General features: G+C 50.7%; 2 protein-coding genes across 4 annotated transcripts in view; both read right to left on the reverse strand.

The window, feature by feature from the left end:
- The window catches only part of myo18b (myosin XVIIIB), a 204,322-nt gene extending 195,349 nt beyond the window's left edge, over positions 1-8,973 (reverse strand). Inside the window, 2 exon segments of the mRNA XM_078421838.1 lie at positions 7,851-8,052; positions 8,891-8,973. Of these exon segments, the coding sequence (XP_078277964.1) occupies positions 7,851-8,052; positions 8,891-8,973 (285 nt within the window).
- Positions 8,974-13,075: 4,102 nt separating this feature from the next.
- LOC144606028 (beta-crystallin B1-like) overlaps positions 13,076-19,243 on the reverse strand; it is a 28,350-nt gene continuing 22,182 nt past the window's right edge. For all 3 annotated transcript variants that reach the window (XM_078421800.1, XM_078421799.1, XM_078421797.1), the window contains exons 3-6: positions 18,528-18,646; positions 17,374-17,506; positions 15,892-16,034; positions 13,076-13,410 (exon numbers count right to left, since the gene is read on the reverse strand). In XM_078421800.1, coding sequence (XP_078277926.1) covers positions 13,239-13,410; positions 15,892-16,034; positions 17,374-17,506; positions 18,528-18,646 — 567 coding nt within the window. In that variant the 3' untranslated portion in view covers positions 13,076-13,238. The remainder of the gene's footprint in view (positions 13,411-15,891; positions 16,035-17,373; positions 17,507-18,527; positions 18,647-19,243) is intronic.

Here is a 19,243-nt window from a genome sequence, read left to right on the forward strand (position 1 = left end):
ACAGGAACGAGAGGGAGAACCTCATGTCCTGGTGTAGAGGCAGCAACCTTTCTCTCAACGTCAGCAAGACAATGGAGATAGCGGTGGGCTTCAGGACGTTTATCGATACACGCGCCCCAGTCTGCATTGACCGCGCCGAAGAATAACTGACTCTAGCATTTTCCCCACTACCGATGTTAGACTAACTGGTCTGTAATTCCACATTTTCTCTCTCCCTCCCTTTTTGAAAAGTGGGGTTACATTAGCTACCCTCCAATCCTCAGGAACGACTCCAGATGCAGTATAATGTGGATAAATGTGAGGTTATCCACTTTGGTGGCAAGAACAGGAAAGCAGAGTATTACCTGAATGGTGCCTGATTAGGAGAAGGGGAGATGCAACAAGACCTGGGTGTCGTGGTACACCAGTCATTGAAAGTAAGCATGCAGGTGCAGCAGGCAGTGAAGAAAGCGAATGGTATGTTGGCATTCATAGCGAGGGGATTTGAGTATAGGAGCAGGGAGGTTCTGCTGCAGTTGTACAGGGCATTGGTGAGACCACACCTGGAGTATTGCGTACAGTTTTGGTCTCCTAATCTGAGGAAAGACATTCTTGGCATAGAGGGAGTACAGAGAAGGTTCACCAGATTGATTCCTGGGATGGCAGGACTTTCATATGAAGAAAGACTGGATAGACTCGGCTTGTACTCGCTGGAATTTAGAAGATTGAGGGGGGATCTTATAGAAACTTGCAAAATTCTTAAGGGGTTGCACAGGCTAGATGCAGGAAGATTGTTCCCGATGTTGGGGAAGTCCAGAACAAGGGGTCACAGTTTAAGGATAAGGGGGAAGTCTTTTAGGACCGAGATGAGAACGTTTTTTTTCACACAGAGAGTGGTGAATCTGTGGAATTCTCTGCCACAGAAGGTAGTTGAGGCCAGTTCATTGGCTATATTTAAGAGGGAGTTAGATGTGGCCCTTGTGGCTAAAGGGATCAGGGGGTATGGAGAGAAGACAGGTACGGGATACTGAGTTGGATGATCGGCCATGATCATATTGAATGGCGGTGCGTACAGGCTCGAAGGGCTGAATGGCCTACTCCTGCACCTATTTTCTATGTTTCTATGTTTCTATGAAGTAGAGATGGCCGAAATCGTCAAATTCCTCTGAGGCAATATTATGAACTGCAGACCCAGGATTGAACCTGGGTTTCTGGTGCTGTGAGGTAGCAGCTCTACTTCTGCACCACCGGGCCACCTCCTCGTCTCCATTCTCACGGGACCTCCTTTTATTCTGAGGCTGTGGGCATCTATCTGGTCCCCGACTCTCCCCCCTAGTGAAAACATCCTCTCCACATCCACTCTGTCTCGGCCTTTCAATGAGATCCCACCCAATTGGGTTCCATTTTCCCTTTGAACCCAGTCAGATGGCATTGGACTATGGTGACTCTTTGCAAAAGAAATTAGGATAACATTGGACCAGTGCGCTCGGCTGATCAATGGTCGGTGACAAGACAGCGGGCCGAAGGGCCTACTTCAATGCTGTATCACTGATCCAAACTAGAGCATAAGTGGTTGGTTTGAAGAATTAGATACAGATTTAGAGATACAGCGCGGTAACAGGCCCTTCGGCCCACCGGGTCCGTGCCGCCCAGCGATCCCCGCACACTAACACTATCCTACACACACTAGGGACAATTTTTACATTTAACCTACATACCTGCACGTCTTTGGAGTGTGGGAGGAAACCGAAGATCTCGGAGAAAACCCACGCAGGTCACGGGGAGAACGTCCAAACTCCGTACAAACTCCCAATCAGGGTCCAGAGGAGGTTCACAAGAACGATTCCAGGAATGAGTGGGTTAGCAGATGATGAGCGTCTGACAGCACTGGGCCTGTACTCACTGGAGTTTAGAAAGTTGAGAGGGGGTGGGGACCTGATTGAAACTTACACAATAATGAAAGGCTTGGATAGAGTGGATGTGGAGAGGATGTTTCCACTGGTGGGAGAGTCTAGGACCAGAGGTCACAGCCTCAGAATTAAAGGGCGCTCTTTTAGAAAGGTGGTGAGGAGGAACTTGTTTAGTCAGAGGGTAGTTAATCTGTTCGCCGATGTTGTTCGCCGATGACGCAGCAATAGACAATAAACAATAGGTGCTGGAGGAGGCCATTCGGCCCTTCGAGCCAGCACCGCCATTCAATGTGATCATGGCTGATCATTCTCAATCAGTACCCCGTTCCTGCCTTCTCCCCATACCCCCTGACTCCGCTATCCTTAAGAGCTCTATCTAGCTCTCTCTTGAACGCAGCAGTTGTGTCCCACACCCAGCAGGAATTACAGTCACTGATGGACTGCTTCTATCGGGCTTGCAAGGACTTTGGGCTGACCATCAGCCTGAAGAAGAAGAACGTCCTGGGACAGGATAGTCCCAGAGGCACCGCCTGTCATCACCATCGACGACCACGAACTCGATGCCGCCCATCAGTTCACGTACCTCGGCTCCACCATCACCGACAACCTCTCCTTGGACCCGGAGATTGACAAGAGGATCGGGAAGGCAGCTACAACTCTCGCTCGCCCCACCACTCGAGTGTGGACCAACCCAAAGCTGACAGTGAAGACAAAGATAGCAGTGTACAACGCCTGTGTCAACAGCACGCTGCTGTACGGCAGTGAGACATGGACTACATGTGCCAGACTGGAGAGAAGACTCAACACCTTCCACCTTAGAAGCATCCGCCGTATCCTGGGTACATCCTGGCAAGACAGAGTGTCCAACGCCGAGATTCTGTCTGGCGCTGGCCTTCCGAGTATGTCCACTCTACTCAGGCAGCGCAGGCTGCAGTGGCTGGGCCATGTCCACCCCATGGAGGATGGCCGTATTCCAAACGACATCCTCTATGGAGAGCTAATATCTGGGAGGAGAACCATCGGCCGCCCCCAGCTACGTCCCCAAGGATGTCTGCAAGAGAGATGTGAAGGCGCTCGACATCGATGTGGAGTCCTGGGAGAGCCTTGCAGCTGACCGCACAAGGTGGAGAGGTATCCTGAACCAACAACTCAAAACGGGGGAAGAGAAACTGATCAACGCAGCGGCAATCAAGCGGGCACGCAGAAAGGAGCGCGGCAACTTCAACAGACCAGAGACCGCACACAAATGTGACCTTTGCCACAGAGACGGTCACTCCCACATTGGTCTCTTCAGCCACAAGCGACATTGCTCTAGCCGAGGTGTGGAGCAAGCAGCCAACTAGGATGCATCACCCATGGTCAGCCATGACCGAGGGGGCCTAAGAAGGCTAAGACGTTAATCTGTGAAACTCATTGCCACAGAAGGCTGTGGAGGCCAAGTCAATGGACATTTTTAAAGGCGGAGACCGACGAATTCTTGATTAGAACGGGTGTCAGGGGTTACGGGGAAAATGGGATTAGGAGGCAGAGATCAGCCACGATTGAATGGCGGAGTAGACTCGATGGGCCGAATGGCCTAATTCTACTACTATAACTTGTGAAGATAATACTATACATGAATACAATCAAATCAAACTCAAACACAACAGATAGAACAAAGGGGAGGTTACAGAGCAGGGTCATTGGGCTCTGTAAATTGTCCCTAGTGTGTCAGGAGTGGATCAGAAAGTGGGATAACATGGAACTAGTGTGTATAAGGGACCAATGGTCAGTGAGAACTCAGTGGGCCTAGTGTATCACTAAACTAAACTAGAACGTAAGAGGTTGGTTTAAGAATTAGAATCAGGCCCTTTGTCATTACCATAGAGCAAAGGGGAAGCTACAGAGTGCAGAATATAATTCTCAGCATTGTCACGCATCAATTCCATAGACAACGTCCAATGTCCGCAATGGGGTAGAGGTGAATTGGACATAAGGTTGCCAACTTTCTCACTCCCAAATAAGGGACAAAAGGTGACGTCACCCAGCCAGCGGCCACGTGCTCCCGCTCCACCAATGGCGGCCGCCCGGGACCGGGATGCGGGCTGCAACGCAACCTCCGTTAGGCGGCGCCCGGGCCTACACTGTCCGGGACTGCTGCGGCCCCCGGGCTACAGTGTCTGGGCCTGCAGTGTCCGGGCCTGCAGTGTCCGGGCCTGCAGAGTCCGGGCCTGCAGTGTCCGGGCCTACAGTGTCCGGGCCTGTAGTGTCCGGGCCTGCAGTGTCCGGGCCTGCAGTGTCCAGGTCTGCAGAGTCCGGGCCTGTAGTGTCCGGGCCTACAGTGTCCGGGCCTGCAGAGTCCGGGCCTGCAGTGTCCGGGCCTACAGTGTCCGGGCCTGTAGTGTCCGGGCCTGCAGTGTCCGGGCCTGCAGAGTCCGGGCCTGCAGTGTCCGGGCCTGCAGTGTCTGGGCCTGCAGTGTCCGGGCTACAGTGTCCGGGCCTGCAGTGTCTGGGCCTGCAGTGTCCGGGCTACAGTGTCCGGGCCTGCAGTGTCTGGGCCTGCAGAGTCCGGGCCTGCAGTGTCCGGGCCTACAGTGTCCGGGCCTGCAGTGTCCGGGCCAAACTATGGGATGTCCCGGCTAACACGGGACAGTTGGCAACCCTACTGGTCGGTGTGGACTCGGTGGGCCGAAGGGCCCGTTTCCCCGCTGTATTTCTAAATAAAATTAAACTAAACTAAGTTTGTATTTAGGTACAGAGGTTTGAAAACATCACACCTCCAGATTCAGGGACAGTCTCAGCTTGGCCATTCCCTCTTCTCCCCTCTCCCATTAGGCAAGAGGTTCAGAAGTGTGAAAACGCACACCTCCAGATTCAGGGACAGTTTCTTCCCGGCTGTTATCAGACAACTGAACCGTCCTCTCACCAACTAGAGAGGAGCCCTGACCTCCCATCAACCTCATTGGAGAGCTTTGAACTATATTTAGTTGGACTTTATCGTGCACTAAACGTTATTCCCTTTACCCTGTATCTGTACATTGTGGACGGCCTGATTGTAGTCATGACAAGTATCCTCGCTGGCTGGATAGCATGTAACAAAGAAGCTTTTCACTGAACCGCGGCCCACTTGACTATAACAAACTAAACTAAACTTGTACAGTACAGAAGCAGGCCCCGTGGCCCACTGTGTCCATGGCAACCTCTTTATCTATCTTCACCAATGCCACGTGCCGACATTCGGAGTGAATACTGCTAGAATATCAGAGTAATCAGAGTCAGAATCAGAATATCAGCATCATCAAAGACTAGGGTTGCCAACTATCTCACTCCCAAATAAGGGACAAGGTGACTTCACCGCCCCACGCCCCACGTGACCTCACCCAGCCAGCGGCCACATGCTCCCGCTCCACCGATGGCGGCCGCTCGGGCCGGGAGGCGGGTTGCTATGCAACCTCCATCCGGCAGTGCCCAGGCCTCCGAGCCTACAGCGTCCGGGCCTACAGCGTCCGGGCCTACACCGTCCTGGCCTACACCGTCGGGCCTACAGCGCTTGGGCCTACAGCGTCCGGGCCTACAGCGTCCGGGCCTGCAGCGTCCGGGCCTACAACATCCGGGCCTGCAGCGCCCGGGCCTACAGCGTCTGGGCCTACAGCGTCCGGGCCTACACTGTCCAGGCCTACAGCGCCCGTGTCCGGGCCTACAGCGCCCCCCCCCCCCTCCCCCGGGCCTAATATGGGACAAGGGCGGTCACGTACAGGACAAACCAATTTAGCCCAAAATATGGGATGTCCCGGCTAATACGGGACAGTTGGCAACCGTATCAGAGACCCACACCACCCTGGCCACACACTCATTTAACTCATGCCATTGGGAAGACGGTACAGGAGCCTGAAGACCGTACCGTCCAGGTTCAGGAACAGCTTCTTCCCGACAGCCATCAAGCTATTAAACACCACAACCTCAAATATGCTCTGAACTGCATGGACTATTACTGTTATAATGGCACTATTATTGTTTGCTTTTTGTGTATATATATATATACACATGATCTATATATGTGGTCTATGTATGTGTGTATTTGTGAGTGTATGAGTATGTGTATATTACACACACACTAAACTCTTTTTCTCTCTGGTTTACCATATTGTTTACAGACTACTATGTTTACACATTCTGTTGTGCTGCTGCAAGTAAGAACCTCATTGTTCTATCTGGGACACGTGACAATAAAACACTTCTGACTATAAGATAGACACAAAAATGCTGGAGTAACTCAGCGGGACAGGCAGCATCTCTGGGGAGAAGGAAAGGGGGACTTTTCGGGTCGAGACCCTTCTTCAGACTGTGCCTGGTATGCCAGCGGCATGAATATTATCCTCTCTAACTTCAAGTAACCCTTGCTTTCCCTCTCTCTCTCCATCCCCTCCCCCTTCCCAGTCCTCCGACCAGTCTGACTGTCCCCCGGATTAAATTTGATCTCCGTCTGCTTCGCTGTCATCTTCTCCTCACTATTCTACACTTTCCTTGAACCCCACCCCCTTTGATCTCTCGTTTTCACACCATACACCTCCTTATCTTTGTGTCTCCCCCTCCCCTGACTCTCAGTCTGAAGGGTCTCGAACCGAAACGTCACCCACTCCTTCTATCCAGAGATGCTGCCTGTCCCACTGAGTTACTCCAGCATTTTGTGTCTTTCTTGTGCACACCGGCATCTGCAGTTCCTTTTGTGCGTCTGTGCCTGGCCCGTTGCACTGTTGGTCTTAATGCTTTCTTAAACACAATGATTGTATCTGCTTCCACTACCTCCTCTGGCAGCCCATTCCAGCTTCACACATACCCAGACAGACATACACACACACACATTCACACACACACATTCACAGACACACACACACATTCACACACAGACTCTCACACACAGACTCTCACACACACACACACACACACACACACACATACACACACAGACAGACATACACACACACACATTCACACACACACATTCACAGACACACACACACATTCACACACAGACTCTCACACACAGGCTCTCACACACACACTCTCACACACACACACACACAGATATACACACACAGACAGACATACACGCACACACATTCACACACACTCTCACATACTCTCACACACACACACACAGACATACACACAAAGACAGACATACACACACACACACATTCACACACACTCTCACATACTCTCACACACACACTCTCACACACACACGCAGACAGACATATACACACACACATTCACACACACACACACACATTCACAGACACACACACATTCACACACACACTCTCACATACACACACACTCTCACACACACACACACACACACACACACACACATATTCACACACACACAGACGGACACACACACACATTCACAGACATACACACACACACACGCACACATAGACAGGCACACACACAATCTCACACAGATATACACACACATTCATACACACACACATTCACACACACACGCACACACACACACACATATTCACACACACGGACACACACACACACACACATTCACAGACATACACACACACACACACACACATAGACAGGCACACACACACACACACACACACACACACACACACATAGACAGGCACACACACACACACACACACACACACACATACACACACACACACTCTCTCTCACACACACACACACATACACACACACACACAGAGTTTCAGAGACGTTGTCCCCACACTGACAATCCCGGCATCATGGAGTTGCCAGCGAGGCCTCAGGGTGAAGGCCCCGACCACCCTGGCAACAGTTGTCCCCACTTCACTAAAAATAACTCCTCCGACACTAATAACTTCCCTGCGGCCTACACACGCAGCGCTCCAAGAAGAAAGAATGACACACATGGGGAAAGTAAGTGCTGATCCCCCTTCAACATCCACAACACACACGCCACCATTAACGTACCTTCTGGGGGAAAGCTGCCACTAACTCTGTTCTCTTGTGTTGCAGGGTGCTTGGAAGGTTCTTGAGGTAACAGCCACTAATGGGTCCCAGCAGGCAGCAGGCAGGCAGGCAGGCAGCTACACACACAGGGCAGGGGAAATGTGATAAGCATTCACCAGTGGGCAAACGCACACACAAGTGTGATAAAGCAGTCAACAGCTGACTGGACACAAGTCACTTCTATAAATACCCCCTATCTGCTTGCGAGTTTGGACATCAGAAGACTGCTGCAGACTGCACTAATGACCGGGGTTCAGTTGAGTTTAGTTAGTTCAGTTTAGAAACATAGAAACATAGAAAATAGGTGCAGGAGGAGGCCATTTGGCCCTTCGAGCCAGCACCGCCATTCATTGTGATCATGGCTGATCATCCACAATCAATAACCCGTGCCTGCCTTCTCCCCATACCCCTTGATTCCACTAGCCCCTAGAGTACTATTTAACAGTTTAGTTTAGTTTAGTTTAGTCTGGTTTAGATTTTTTTTTAGATTTAGAGATACAGCGCGGAAACAGGCCCTTCGGCCCACCGAGTCCGCGCCGACCAGTGATCCCCGCACACTAACACTATCCCACACACACTAGGGACAATTTTCACCGAAGCCAATTAACCTACAGACTTGCACGTCTTTGAAGTGTGTGAGGAAACCGGAGCACCCGGAGAAAACCCACGCAGGTCACGGGGAGAACGTGCAAACTCCGTACAGACAGCGCCCGTAGTTGGGAGCACGTGGCCACTGTCTGGGTGAGGTCACGTGGGGCGCAGGTGGTGACATCATCTTTTGTCCCTTATTTGGGAGTTAGAAAGTTGGCAACCCTCCCTGGATTTGTTTTATGGGTCAGGCGTTATGGGGAGAAGGCAGGAGAATGAGGTTGAGAGGGAGAGATAGACCAGCCATGATTGAATGGCAGAGTAGACTTGATGGGCCGAATGGCCTACATCTCCTAGAATTTATGAACTTATGAACCTCATTAAGCTAAAGACATCACATTTGATAAGCTAACAGCAACAAATAAAGTAATAGTCTTAGAATACACGTGCGACCTGTAATAATCTTGATAAATTCAATCACCACCGTAGGATTCATTCCCAGAGTTCCCACATCTACAGTTCCTGAATCAAACATGTCCGCTTAGCAACAGTTGCTATGCAAGGCCTGCACTGGTTAAAAAGCCTGCCCAAAATATCGCCCCGTCGCACTGTGATTGAGGACGTCAGCTGGAAGAATTCCTTCTTGATTTGTAACCGACCATACACTGGAAAGTCAGGCCTGGGATTGGATGCAATAAGATTCATGACTAAATAATCATATCTTATAATAGCATCGAGCCTGAGTAACATTAGACCGTTTGCTCTTCCCTCACACTGAGCTTTGAGAATGGCATTGAAAGGAACGAGGAGATCCAGTGGCACAGTAACGTAAATGACAAAAATCAAGATTAATTATAAGTAGACGCATTAAGTGCCTTCATCTCAGTGACTGACCTCAGTAGCAAGAAATGTCACCCGGGGATAATACATTTTTAATTATTTTTAAGTGGAGAGTGTGACCGACATTGAATAGGAGCATTTTTTGGGAGAGATAAGGGTAATTTGCAACAAGCAGTTCTATTATTGTTCACGAACTGACCCGAAGCTGTGCAGAATTCACAACATCACTCACTGTTAACAAATTTAGTTTAGTTTAGAGATACAGCGCGGAAACAGGCCCTTCGGCCCACCGAGTCCGCGCCGACCTACGATCCCCACACATTATAACCAAGCCAATTATCCGACAAACCTGTACGTCTTTGGAGTGTGGGAGGAAACCGGAGCACCCGGAGAAAACCCACGCAGGTCACGGGGAGAACGTACAAACTCCGTACAGACGGCATCCGTAGTCGGGATCGAACCCGGGCCTCCGGCGCTGCGAGGCAGCAACTCTACCGCTGCGCCACTGTGCCGCACAATCGTGATAGCTTATTCCACAGACCTATTTACCTTTGTGTTTTAAAAGTAACTTCTGACGTCTTTTCCTTCAAAGACTAAAACAGAGAGTTAGAAAGTAACAGACTCTCTGAAACTTCCAGCACGAGGAACAGCCAGTTACTCTCTCTTACACGTCATCTTGTCGACTGGAAATAGAGGGCGGCACGGTGGTAAAGCTGCTGCCTCACGGCGCCAGAGACCTGGGTTCAATCCTGACCTCGGGTGCTGTCTGTGTGGAGTTTCAACGTTCTCTCTGTGACTGCGTGGGTTTTCTCCAGGTGCTCCAGTTTTCTCCCACATTCCAAAGACATGCAGATTTGTAGGTTTATTAGCTTCTGTAAATTGTGCCTGGTGTGTAGGATGTGAAAGTGGGATAACACAGAACTAGTGTGAATGAGTGATCGATAGTAGGCCTCGGTGGGCCGAAGGGGCCTGTCTGTGTCCTGTATCTCTAAAGTAAAGTCTACAGTCTAAACAGCTTCTTCGTTCTGTTATCAGGCTTCTGAACGCTTCTTCCATTAGCTAGGGCACTGTCCGATTCACCTCTACCCCATTGCGGACATTGGACTTTGTCTCTGGAACTGATGCGCTACAATGCTGAGAAATACACTGATGAGCTAAAACATTATGACCACCTGCCCAATATGCTGTTGGTCCTCCGTGTGCAGCCCCATACGCAGCAGGGTGCGATGCACTGTGTGTTGTGACACATTCCTCCCGTGACCACCATTAAAGATTTTTGAGACTTGCGCCACAGTCGACCTTCTGTCGGTTCGGACCAGACGGGATAGCCTTCGTTGCCCTCGCGCATCGATGAGCCTCGGGCGCCCAATACCCTGTCTGTCGCCGGTTTGTGGTTTGTCTCTCCTCGGACCACTGTCGGTCGGTACTCACCACTGCTGACCGGGAGCACCCCACAAGCCTTGCCGTTTCAGAGGTGCTCTGACCCAGTCGTCTGGCCGTAACAATTTGGCCCCTTGTCAAAGTCGCTCGGGTCTTTACTCCCTGCCCATTTCTCCTGCATCCAACGCATCAACTTCAAGAACTGACTGTTCACTTGCTGCCTAATATATCCCACCCCTTGACAGGTGCCATTGTAACAAGATAATCAATGTTATTCACTTCGCCTGTCAGTAGTCATAATGTTTTGGCTGTCAGTCTGAAGAAGGGTCTCGACCCAAAACGTCACCCATTCCCTCTCTCCTAGATGCTGCCTGACCTGCTGAGTTACCCCAGCATTTTGTGATACCTTCGATTTGTACCAGCATCTCCAGTTATTTTCCTACATAATGTTTCTTCGGCTGATCGGTGTATATTCTGCACTCTGTATTTTCTCCTTTCCTCCACCTATTGTACTTGAGTTTGACTTGATGGTATTGGTCTATATTTCGATTATTGGGTAGGGTAGTGTTAGTGTACGGGGACTGTGCTGGTCGGCGTGGACTAAGTGGGCCGAAGGGCCTGTTTCCGCGCTATATCTCTAAATTCTAAAGTCTAATGGAAACATCCTCTCTCCACATCAAGTCTATCCTGACCCAACCCCACGTTTACCTCCTCTACAGCGTCCAAAGACAAGCTAATCTTCACCGTCTGACTGTCCCCCTGATTATATCTTATCTCCGCTTGCTTTGTTGTCACCTTCCCCTAGCTAACAATGGTTTAGTCTACATTTTCCTTAATCTGGCGGGACTGTCCCATGTTGAAAGACTGGAGCGACTAGGCTTGTATACACTGGAATTTAGAAGGATGAGAGGGGATCTTATCGAAACGTATAAGATTATTAAGGGGTTGGACACGTTAGAGGCAGGAAACATGTTCCCAATGTTGGGGGAGTCCAGAACAAGGGGCCACAGTTTAAGAATAAGGGGTAGGCCATTTAGAACAGAGATGAGGAAAAAGTTTTTCAGTCAGAGAGTTGTGAATCTGTGGAATTCTCTGCCTCAGAAGGCAGTGGAGGATAATTCTCTGAATGCTTTCAAGAGAGTTAGATAGAGCTCTTAAGGATAGCGGAGTCAGGGGGTATGGGGAGAAGGCAGGAACGGGGTACTGATTGAGAATGATCAGCCATGATCACATTGAATGGCAGTGCTGGCTCGAAGGGCCGAATGGCCTACTCCTGCACCTATTGTCTATTGTCTATCTGCATCTCTTTTGATCTCTTACACTTCCTTATCTCTGTAACTCCCCCCCCCTCTCCCCTGACGCTCAGTCTGAAGAAGGGTCTCGACCCAAAACGTCACCCGTTTCTTCTCTCCAGAGAGGCTGCCTGCCCCGTTGAGTTACTCCAGCATTTTGTGTCTATCTCCGGTGTAAACCAGCGTCAGCAGTTCCTTCTTCCTCATCTTGTGGAGTTTGGTTTTGTTTTCACGTGCACTGAGGTTAGGGGGTTGCCAACTTCCTCGCTCCCAAATACGGGACAAGGTGACGTCGCCGCCCCACGCCCCACGTGACCCCTCCCAGCCAGCGACCACGTGCTCCCGCTCCACCAACGGCGGCCGCCCCGGGCCGGGAGGCGGGTTGCTATGTAACCTCCGATAGACGGCGCCCGGGCCTACACTGTCCGGGCCTACACTGTCCGGGCCTACACTGTCCGGGCCTACACTGTCCGGGCCTACACTGTCCGGGCCTACACTGTCCGGGCCTACACTGTCCGGGCCTACACTGTCCGGGCCTACACTGTCCGGGCCTACACTGTCCGGGCCTACACTGTCCGGGCCTACACTGTCCGGGCCTACACTGTCCGGGCCTACACTGTCCGGGCCTACACTGTCCGGGCCTACACTGTCCGGGCCTACACTGTCCGGGCCTACACTGTCCGGGCCTACACTGTCCGGGCCTACACTGTCCGGGCCTACACTGTCCGGGCCTACACTGTCCGGGCCTACACTGTCCGGGCCTACAGTGTAGCAACCCGCCTCCCGGCCTGGCCGGCTACCATTGATGGAGCGGGAGCACGTGGCCGGGCGGTGACGTCACCCTTTGTCCCTTATTTGGGAGCGAGGAAGTTGGCAACCTTACTAATACGGTACAAGGGCGGTCTCGTACGGGACAAAACAATTTAGCCCAAAATACGGGGGATGTCCCGGCTAATACGGGACAGTTGGCAACGTTTTTTTGTCCCTCCCAAACTCCACCCCTCTGGAACGATCAGGAACAGCTTCCCCGTCCTGTGAAGGAGACCACAGCCGCTGGTGTTTCATTCACTTTCTTTATTTGCATCACAGGGTACATTTCGCAATTCCGAGGGAAAAAAACCTGCTTTACATTGTAAAGTGCAGAGCGACTGGCAGCTGCAAGTGAATTAAAAACGGAGATGGAACCCTTCGTCCAAACGCGGGCCGGTGCCGCCTGGACCAGGCCGGGCGGCGGGGGCGTGGAACCTTCTCACTTGCTGGTCACCTGGAAGCAACCCTTCTGATGCCACTGCATGTCCCTCAGCCTGCGGATGGACTGCATCAGAGGCTGCTGGGCGCACCACTCGTTCCAGTGCTTGAAGTCTCCCATCTCAAACAGGTACTGGTAGCCTCTGTATCCAGGGTACTGGTAGCCAACCCATCTGCAAGAGCACGAGGGAAGGGAAGACATTAGCCTTTGGTCGGTTACTCTCCACCTACCCCCCACCCCCCCCCATGCTAACAATGATCTTTTCTACATGTGTGTGAAGTGCGTGAAGGAGAGATATCGGAGGTCCTTCCTTCCCGCTGCTGTGAGACTGCACAACCAGCACTGCTCCCAGCAGACCAGTCAACAGACCAGTCAACAGACCAGTCTGTTAATTCCCGGAATGGCGGGACTGTCACATGTTGAAAGACTGGAGCGACTAGGTTTGTATACACTGGAATTTAGAAGGATGAGAGGAGATCTTATCGAAACGTATAAGGTTATTAAGGGGTTGGACGCGTTAGAGGCAGGAAACATGTTCCCAATGTTGGGGGAGTCCAGAACCAGGGGCCACACAGTTTAAGAATAAGGGGTAGGCCATTTAGAACGGAGATGAGGAAAAACTTTTTCAGTCAGAGAGTTGTGAATCTGTGGAATTCTCTGCCTCAGAAGGCAGTGGAGGCCAATTCTCTGAATGCATTCAAGAGAGAGCTGGATAGAGCTCTTAAGGATAGCGGAGTCAGGGGATATGGGGAGAAGGCAGGAACGGGGTACTGATTGAGAATGATCAGACATGATCACATTGAATGGCGGTGCTGGCTCGAAGGGCCGAATGGCCTACTCCTGCACCTATTGTCTATTGTCTATTGTCAGTCAACAGACTAGTTAACAGTAACAGTTTAAAAAAAACACAGTAAATGATGACAATTATCCTTATCTTTATCTTTATTTATAATGAATGCCCTCTTGCTATCCACTTTGCTGCCTTAACACTGCAAATTTCCCCGTTGTGGGACAAATAAAGGTATATATTATTATTATTATTATTATTATTATTATTATTATTATTATTATTATTATTATTATTATTATTATTATTATTATTATTATTATTATTATTATTATTATTATTATTATTATTATTATTATTATTATTATTATTATTATTATTTCTCCTTGAAACCCATCTTCTTTGATCTCTCGTTTTCACACCTTGCACTTCCTCATCTCCGTGTCTCCCTCTCCTCTGACTCTCAGACTGAAGAGGGATCTCGACCTCAAACGTCGCCCACTCCTTCTCTCCAGAGATGCTGCCTGTCCCGCTGAGTTACTCTGGCGTTTTGTGTCTATCTTGTGCACACCGGCATCTGCAGTTCATTCCTACACTCTGTGCCTGGCCTGTTGAAGTGTCAGTCTAAATGATTCTTAAATGCAATGATTGTATGTGCTTCCACTACCTCCTCCGGCAGCCCATTCCAGATATCAACTGCTCTCTGTGTAAAGCACTTATCCCTCGGATTCCCTTTGAAACATAACAATAATCATAGTAATAAACGAAACTAAGCTGTACGGGTATTATCTGATTTGATGACTTCGCATGCGTCTATCCAGCAGATTAAAGGTTCCCTCCCGCTAAAACCAAACGCAGCCCAGACCATAAACCAAACCAGCCTCCCTTCCGTTGACTCCATCTACACCTCACGCTGCCTCGGCAAGGCCAGCAGCATCATCAAGGACCAGTCTCATCCCGGCCACTCCCTCTTCTCCCCTCTCCCATCAGGCAAGAGGTACAGAAGTGTGGAAACGCACAGCTCCAGATTCAGGGGCAGTTTCTTCCCGGCTGTTATCGGGCAACTGAGCCGCCCTCTCACCAACCAGAGAGCGGTCCTGATCTTTGGACTATCTTTAATCGCACTTTACAGGATTTTATCTTGCACTAAACGTTATCCCCTTTAGCCCGTATCTGTACACTGTGGACAGCTCGATTGTAATCGTGTATAGTCTATCCGCTGACTGCATAGCACGCAACAAAAAAGCTTTTCACAGTAGGTGACAAGAAACTAAACTAAACTAAACTATTTCCACATGTCTTCCACAGATGCTGCCTGACCCATTGAGTGACTCCAGCACTTTGTGTTTGTTCCGCCCTGTCTTGTTTCCACATCTAACACCATTAGATGGTCAGTACATTTAGACAAGTTCACAAGTTCTAGCAGTAGAATTAGGCCATTCGGCCCACCGAGTCCAGTCCTCCATTCAATCATGGCTGATCTCTGCCTCCTAACCCCATTCTCCTGCCTTCTATCTCTGCCTTAATCTGTCTATCTCTGCCTCAAAAATACCCACTGACTTGGCCTCCACAGCCCTCTGTGGCGATGAGCTCCACAGATTAACTACCCTCTACCACCTCCTTTCTAAAAGAGTGCCCTGGACTCTAAACATTATAAAGACTCGAAACATCATTCCCTTATCATGTACCTGCACACTGTAAATGGCTCGATTGTAAATCACGTATTGTCTTTCCGCTGACTGGTTAGCACGCAACAAAAAGCTTTTCACTGTACCTCGGTACACGTGACAATGAACTAAACCAAACAAGGTACCGTAAACCCGTGTGAGGCTGGCCCTCCATATAAACCGCACTGCAGGTACTCACGTTCCACTGTGGACTCTCACACTGCCCACTCGGTCACTGAATCCATAGGCCCACAGACTGGGAATGTCATCCTCCATAATCTCCATCTTGTTTCCTTGGAACTCGGCCATTTCGTACAGGCTGATTTTATGTTCTTGGTTATCCTGTGAATCAGGTTCAGAAGAGAAAACGGTTAGGAGTTGCGACATTCCCCCCTTTCCCCACTGTTGGTGAGGCCACCACACCTGGAACTAGTGTTGCCAACTGTCCCGTATTAGCCGGGGCATCCCGTATTTTGGGCTAAATTGGTTTGTTCCGTACGGGACCACCCTTGTCCCGTATTAGACCCGGGGGGGGGGGGCGCTGTAGGCCCGGACACTGTGGGCCCGTACACTGTGGGCCCGGACATTGTGGGCCCGGACACTGGAGGCCCAGCGGCAGCTGTAGGCCTGGACAGTGTAGGCCTGGATAGTGTGGGCCCGGACAGTGTAGGCCCGGACAGTGTAGGCCCGGACAGTGTAGGCCCGGAGGCCCAGGCGCAGCCTAACGGAGGTTGCATAGCAACTCTCCTCTCGGCCCGGGCGGCCGCCATTGGTGGAGCGGGAGCACGTGGCCGCTGGCTGGGTGAGGTCACGTGGGGCGCGGGGCGGTGACGTCACCTTTTGTCCCTTATTTGGGAGTGAGGAAGTTGGCAACCCTGCCTGGAACACTGTGTACAGTTTTGGTCGCCTTCTCTAATGGAGGACATGGTGGCGTGGGAGGAGGTTCGAGGGAGATTCACCAGGATAGTGTGGAAACAAGGAAAGCTGCAAGAGGTGTAGGAAGGGCTGCAGATGCTGGTTTAAACTGAAGATAGACACAGAATGCTGGAGTAACTCAGCGGGTCAAGCAGCATCTCGGGAAAGAAGGATTGGGTGACTTTTCGGGTCGAGACCGTTCTTCGGACTGCAAGATGTTGGTTAGTGCACAAAGGACACAGAATGCTGGAGTAACGCGGCCAGCATCTCTGGAGAGCACGGAGAGGTGACGTTTCAGGTCGAGACCCTTCAGACTGAAGGGATAGGCCCTGCAGCCTGGAAACAGGCCCTTCGGCCCACCGAGTCTGCACCGACCAGCGATCACCCTGTACATTGGTTCTATCCAACATACTCATGCACAGAAACCAATTAACCGACAAGCCTGGAGGACTAGAGTGTGGGAGGAAACCGGAGCATCCGGAGAAAACCCAAGCAGGTCACGGGGAGAACGGACAAACTCCGTACAGACAGCACCCACTAGTCAGGATGGAACCCGGGTCTCTGACACTGTGAGGCAGCAACTCTACCGCTGTGCCACCGTGCTGCCCCTCGCGTGGTGCAAAACCAAAGTGGGCATGAAGGGGTTGACTGCAGTGGAAGACACGAAGCGCTGGAGTAACTCAGCGGGTCAGGCAGCCCCTTGACCTGTGGCTTTCCTTGTGTTCCCACCCCCCCGGCGCTGCGGGCCTGAGCGTGGACCACTCACCATGCAGACGGGGCGGAAGGACATGAAACGATCACTCCTGTAGCTGTTGGACCAGGAATCCCAGCGTGGATACTCGCCCTTCTCCAAGATGAACATCTCACCACGGAAGTTTGCCTGCTCGTAGGCAACCCAGCTGCAACATGACGCAGAAACAACACAGCTCAAATAACAGCAAACACAAACAGATTTACACCAATTTGTAAATTAGGTGTAAACTCTGTCTGAACAAGCCTCGCTTACGTTCCTTCCAACACATTTTGTCTGCTCCACTACGAAATGCTTGTGGGTGTGTCTGTGTCTGTTTAACTGTGTCTGCTTGTGTCTGTGTGTGTGCTAGTGTGTGTGTGTGTGTGTATGTGCGTACGTATATTTGTCTGTCTGTGCGTGTCGATCTGTGTGACTGTATGTGTTTGTGTATGTGTCTGCCTGTGTGTGTGTGTGTGTGTGCATGTGTGTGTGTGTGTGTGTGTGTGTCTGCCTGCCTGTGTGTGTGTGTGTGTGTGTGTGTGTGTGTGTGTGTGTGTGTGTGTGTGTGTGTGTGTGTGTGTGTGTGTGTGTGTGTGTGTGTGTGTGTGTGCGTGTATGTGTGTGTGTGTGTGTGCGTGTGCGTGTGTGCGTGTGTCCCACTTCTACCCCTTGATCCTGCAGATCATTTGTTTACAAGAACGATCCCAGGAATGAGTGGGTTAACACATGATGAGCGTTTGTTGGCACTGGGCCTGTACTCGCTGGAGTTTAGAAGAATGAGGGGGGACTTCAATGAAACGTACAGAATAGTGAGCGGCCTGGATAGAGTGGATGTGGAGAGGATGTTTCCACTAGTGGGAGAGTCTAGGACCAGAGGGCACAGCCTCAGAATTAAAGGACGTTCTTTTAGGAAGGAGATGAGGGGGGATTTCTTTGGTCAGAGGGTGGTGAATCTGTGGGATTCTTTGCCACAGAAGGCTGTGGAGGCCATGGCAGGGATAGATAGATAGATTCTTGATTAGTGCGGGTGTCAGGGGTTACGGGGGGAAGGCAGGAGATTGGGGTTGGGAGGGAGAGATAGATCGGCCGTGATTGAATGGCGGAGTAGACTCGATGGGCCGAATGGCCTGGTTCTGCTCCTTTCACTGGTGGCCTGATGGCCTTGTGGTGGTTGCTGGGTGACTCACGGTCCACAGTCCACACGGACGCTGCCCACTCGGTCGAAGTTGCGGTCGCACAGGTTAACGCACTCGCTGGAGAACTCGACGAATCGCCCCTGGAAGTTCTCCTGCTCGTAAATGTAGATCTGCAGCAAAGCGCAAAGTCAGTCAGGCACAAAGGTACTAGAGGAGCACGATAGACCACTCGATCCTAAACACCAAAGATACTAGAGGAGCAAGATAGACCACTCGACCCGAAACGTCGAAGATACTAGAGGAGCAAGATAGACCACTCGACCCTAAACACCGAAGATACTAGAGGAGCAAGATAGACCACTCGACCCTAAACATCGAAGATACTAGAGGAGCAAGATAGACCACTCGACCCTAAACACCGAAGATACTAGAGGAGCAAGATAGACCACTCGACCCTAAACATCGAAGATACTAGAGGAGCAAGATAGACCACTCGACCGTAAACACCGTTGCGCGTCACGGCGCCATTTTAGTCGGCAGAAACGTGCAGAAACATTTAAAAAGAAAAAGAACAAAAATCTGTGAATTGATAGATGAGATATATTCTGCATTTTAATGGTATCATCACACATACTGTTCCCCCAAAACACTGATTACACTGCGAGAGGCGGGTTTTGCTTACTAAAATGGCGGACGTTACGCTCCTTTGCGTACTGCACTTCAGTATTGGCGATTTCAACGGAGTGGTCGATCTTGCTCCTCTAGTA

Source organism: Rhinoraja longicauda, chromosome 25 (assembly GCF_053455715.1).
Source record: "Rhinoraja longicauda isolate Sanriku21f chromosome 25, sRhiLon1.1, whole genome shotgun sequence".
Taxonomy (NCBI): domain Eukaryota; kingdom Metazoa; phylum Chordata; class Chondrichthyes; order Rajiformes; family Arhynchobatidae; genus Rhinoraja; species Rhinoraja longicauda.